Genomic DNA, 5,064 nt, shown 5'->3' with positions numbered 1-5,064 from the left:
ACGTGTCTCAAACAGTGCATCCACATAAGCAAAATGTGTTGTACATTAAATACCATATTATTATGATACCTCCGCTGGGTGTGTATTTACCTTGAGCCTGTAAGTTCCATTCTAATTGCCAAAGAACATGTGGTTATTACATTGTTTGAACAGGATCAGAACAGTCTTTGTATTCAACAGCACAGTGATATAATACTGATTCTGTCCTGGGTGGGAACAGTGGGAATAGGAACACTGGTCCTTCTCTCTCATCATCACCACCTTTCTGTCTTTCTCTCTTGGGCTTGACTTCAGCCTCTTGTGCCTTCCCAAAGGAAAGTGTGTCTGAAGAAATCTCTTCATTTGAGTCTCAGTGAAGAAACACAACAACCCAGCTCATATATTTACATTGTAACAGTGCAGGGTAGATTCTGTCCGTCAATTCACTGATTGGCCTCATGTTATAAGAGTAGAGTGCTCCTTAAGAAAGTGCTTCATGTGTTTAAGAGAGTGAGTGGTGAAGAGAGAGAGAGAGAGAGAGAGAGAGAGAGAGAGAGAGAGCGAAGAGCGGGAGGAGAACAGACATGTCACCGACTCCGGTCTGGAGGTCGAGCAGGAGACGTTAACACTACGTTACCTTGTATATTCACGAGAAGATGATCCACTCCACCGCCTACTCACTCACCCACCGCCCACATACACGCATTTTTAAATAATACCGAGGTCCGGACCTGCATGGAGCTGATTACTTTACTTCAGATGAAGGTATTTGTCTGGGTCATGCTCTCCTGAACAACTAGAGACATGTGAAGGGTCATAAGTTGTAGAGAGGAAGTATAATTAAAAAACAAGAAATGCACAGTTCTGGAGTATATTTACATGTTTACTTTCCACCACTAACAGTACTGCTTAAGAATATAACATTAATATATTATTATTATTTAACTTTTTAGTTCAGGTTTCCTCTAAGTTAATGCTTTATCATTACTACTGCAAAGACACCTGTTTTATCTATTGTTACCAGTGCCAGTTGTAAATGTGCCTGTTTGATTTGCCACGGCAACTAAAGGCCGACTGTGGGACTCAGTCCACAGAACCGTTGATGGGTCCCAGTCGCCTCTGCTGCAGAGCGCTGGTCGCCTGTTTATTCAAAGCTTATCAGCCTATTATTGAACGTATTGCGTTTCCAAATCACGGAAAGTTCCACACTGCACTTCCTTGGGCCCTTAACAATGCACATGTCACGTGTGAAGCCGATAAGATGAACGCTTCTCGAGATATGAAAGTCACAGAACAACAGACTAAATAGATAGAGAGAGATTAGTGGAATTAGTCGATAGATGATAGATAGTATCCATCATATCTGTTCTTTATCAAAGGACCTGTTGTGACTCTTCTAATAATTCACTCTGTGTCTCTCTGCAGAAATGGCTGATGTTTCAAAGGCCTGAGCTTCCTTGAGACCCTGAAAGAATCCATAGACAGCAATAAGTTATCAGATGTCAGGGACGCGGTGGAAGATCTCTTGATCAGTAGGATCAACTTGGCTGTGGTGGGAAACCGTGGTGATGGAAAAGACTCCTTCATCAACTCCCTCCGTGGCCTCGGACCTGGGGATGAGGGGGCGGCTCCTGCTTCAACCCCGTGGCCTCAGAGGACGTGGCAGGCTACCCTGACCCTAAACACCCTGACCTTCACCTGTGGGACCTGGCTTAAGTAAGTCCCCCGTGACTTAAAGGGCTGCGGTCTTGTGCAAACCCTTTTGATACGTTTTCTCATTGTTTGATGACGTTTTAAATAGAGACACTGTAAATACAATGTGAGCATAAATTCTCCAAATCAATATGTAGTACTGTAAACTGCTCTGTGTCGATTAACGGGACTTCACCCAAACAACGACAAAAAGAGGAAGTGGGATGAAGTTAATCTGCGTGCAGATACTGTGAGAAGCTGCAAACGCTATCACTGTAATCACAACACCTACAAGAAGCTGTTTTCTGGCTTGCATGATAAGGGATGCTAATTTATTTTTTTGCATCCCCTTTCAAAGTGTGAACACTTCCTTTTTCTGTAAAGTCTCATTCTCGGAGTGAGGCTGTGTGTGACAGACTGATACAAGTGGGTCCTCTGAGGTAAGAACAAGCTTCTATGGTTATTTATCTCCTCATGATGTTAATCTACTAGAGTAAAATATAGTGTTTCAGAAGTTTTGTTTACAGTATATACACTGATTACAAACTGTATTTTTTGTGGATAAAACAAGATGATTTTTTTCTGAATAAAATTTGAATCCAGTTAACTTAATAATAATAATAATAATAATAATAATAATAATAATAATAATAATAATAATTTAAAACCCTTTTTCTTCCATTCAGTTGAAATACCTTTTTCCAAATGAAAACTCAAACATCAGTTTCAGATGTCGTAGTTCCCTGAAGACTGAGATGAACCCAAAGAGCCAGATATGACTTTTTAAACTTTTTATATTTCAGACTAAAAGGTTCAAAAATTAAAATGTAACAAAGACACTGTTATGTTTGCAGTCAACATATATTATATGTGTTCTGGGGTTTCTTTGATTAAATGTGATTTGAACAAGTAGCTAATGTCAAATCAAAATTAAAAATTAAAACAGAAAACAAACTATATTTGAGTTATTAAAAAAGAAACTGAACTCTGAGATTAACAAAAACATGTGGCCCAAATATTCCATTGGAAAATAATTTAATTTATTTTCCTTTAATAAATGACAAATTCTGCGTAGAGGTGAGGTGACTTTTGTGTTTTCAAACCACAATTTCACAACCATCGTGATATGAGGAACAAAACAAAGACAACTCTAAATGTCAGTAAAAGAAATGGAAAGAGGAAGAAAGAAATTCTGAGACAAGATGAAAAATAACTTTGATCACACGTTTTACAGTAAAAAGAAAAAGTTCTGTGATCTTATGATGTTTTTATCCACTTTTCAGTTTTTATTTGTTTCAGAAATCCAGTTGTAGTCCCACATGAGATGGAGGCTCAGACAGTCACGTGGTTGGTTTTTCTTGCCCTGATAAAACGTAAGGATTTTATTTCTCCACTTTGAAAACAATGGTTTTTTTCCAACATTTGCATTAAAGATTAACTGACTTCTCCACTTGTGTTTTCACCGACAGATGTTTCTACAACTAACCCTGGAAATCCCGTTGAATGTATGTACAATAAAAATCTGATATTAAAATACATCAGAATATACATAACATTACAATTAGTGGACAAATTTGTCCTTCATGTCCCGAGCAACCAAGGCTCCTCCAGGTGGAAATATAATTAATAACCAAACGTACATGAAAAATTAACATTTGAACATAAACCAGTGATAAAAAATAAATCTTTGAGATAATTTTAGTTGATGTGTATTTTGACTTTTTAGTTTGGTCAATGTCCCATTCAGTAAAATTCAGGAGGTGAGATTTATACCGCAGTCAGGCACCAGGTGGCGATCTAGACACTTTGGCTTCACTTTTAGTCGATGGTTTGAACTATTCTAGATCAGTTACGACTCTAGAGCAGTTTGGCTATAGCTTCACTCTACATAGTTTCCCAGTCAAGTCGGCTACAAAAATCTGTCATAAAAGAATAAATAAACGAATAAAAAGTAGACCTACGATAAATCAGTGAATGAAGTAAGATAAAAGTTTGTTTTCAGCTCCTGACTCAGTCTGCTGTCTGTCCTCATTCAGGCTGTTTCAGAGCCTCAGGACTCTTGTTTCAAAAGCTTTGTCCCCCAACTTTGTCTTAGTACAATAAATCGTATCAGCTGGACTGATGAAGAGGAGTTTACGAGCTTCAGGAGAGGAGCTCCCTTTACCACTGATTGTTGGATTTTTTGCTTTGCAGAACTTTTAATTCACAAAAAACCTATGTAACACAGACTAGAGGGAAGAAAAACAATAAAATCATAATGTGCCTTCTTTAAAGAAGATTCTGATTCCTCTCTACAGACCCGCCCACTGAACCTATACTGTCTATGAGTTCTGAGGTCACAGAAGGTTGGACCATCACCATCAACTGCACTGTTGAAAGTTTCCCACAGTCAACTCTCACCTTGGGGAGGGCCGACCCATATCCTCAGTCTTTAAAAATCACTGACAATAAACTTAATTCACGACCCATCAACTCTCTCTCCCACACGTTTACTGTGACTTCAGACGACACTGGCTGGTACTTCTGCCGTGCCCAGAACAGTGAGGTATCAAAGGACAGCAAGCAGAAGAAGTTGGTGGTGAAATGTGAGTGTTTCAGCTGCGGCTTTTTTTTCAACCAAACAGGTCAAACCAAATCTTCCTTTAAAAAACTATTGATGCAAAAGTAGCTTTTCTCATGTATTTTTCTTTTAACTATTACTTCTGACAGTTGAAACAATAGCACCTGAGAAATGAATGACCTAAAGTAAATGTGTCTGTTTGATTAAGAACTGTAGAGTTTAGAAAATATCAATAAACTACCAGACCCTATATAAAGTCATTTAATCTATAAATTATCAATAATAATGATCCAGTAATGTTACGTGGTGCCACTCTGCCACTTAATGAATACTCCTGATAAACTACTGTGCTGCTTATTTAAATGATGAATTCAGGGCCTATACTTGTAATGGAGTATTTTTGTACTGCGATATTTCTACTTTTACTTAAATCTCTGTAATTCTTCCACCAGAGTAAAGTATAATTCTGTTGATATGAAGCCTTGTGACTTTGAGTTGTAAGTGTTCTTGTGATATAATTCAACACCACAATAGTGTAAATTGTGTTGAAATGCAATGTATTGTTTTCATAGGTTTGCATGTTATTGTGCTCCCTTTGATAAATTAGTCCACTATCTCCAAACGTACCTTGATTTACACCCTGATGAAATAAAAAACATATATTATGCAGAGTCATTCTATATTATAAGACCATTATATTGGACAGTGGTTAAATCTGACAGTTCTCTGTTTTCTATATTGTTGGTTACTGCAGACAGTCCCAAACATGTGACAGTTCAAGCCAATCCTGGTTTTGATGTGAAGGAAAATGTGTCGATGACAATGAGGAAGAA

The 5,064-nt window shown here is 37.9% G+C and overlaps 1 protein-coding gene and 1 long non-coding RNA gene across 3 annotated transcripts in view; one reads left to right on the top strand and one right to left on the bottom strand.

Annotated features, from left to right (window-relative positions):
• Window positions 1–2,018: 2,018 nt before the first annotated feature.
• Window positions 2,019–4,139, top strand: LOC118113423. Of its 2 annotated transcripts, none has more exons than XR_007032872.1 (4): window positions 2,019–2,111; window positions 2,955–3,044; window positions 3,141–3,176; window positions 3,969–4,139. It is a non-coding gene; the product is annotated as an uncharacterized LOC118113423 (long non-coding RNA). The 2 variants fall into 2 exon arrangements; XR_007032871.1 differs by having other exon boundaries at window positions 2,021–2,111; window positions 2,971–3,044.
• A 725-nt stretch (window positions 4,140–4,864) lies between these two features.
• Window positions 4,865–5,064, bottom strand: part of LOC124852275 (B-cell receptor CD22-like) — a 5,529-nt gene continuing 5,329 nt past the window's right edge. The window contains exon 9 of the mRNA XM_047340869.1: window positions 4,865–4,871. Within this exon, the coding sequence (XP_047196825.1) occupies window positions 4,865–4,871 (7 nt within the window). The remainder of the gene's footprint in view (window positions 4,872–5,064) is intronic.

The sequence above is a fragment of the Hippoglossus stenolepis genome, chromosome 8, assembly GCF_022539355.2.
Source record: "Hippoglossus stenolepis isolate QCI-W04-F060 chromosome 8, HSTE1.2, whole genome shotgun sequence".
In the NCBI taxonomy this organism is placed as follows: domain Eukaryota; kingdom Metazoa; phylum Chordata; class Actinopteri; order Pleuronectiformes; family Pleuronectidae; genus Hippoglossus; species Hippoglossus stenolepis.
This window is presented reverse-complemented; position numbering and strand designations above follow the sequence as displayed.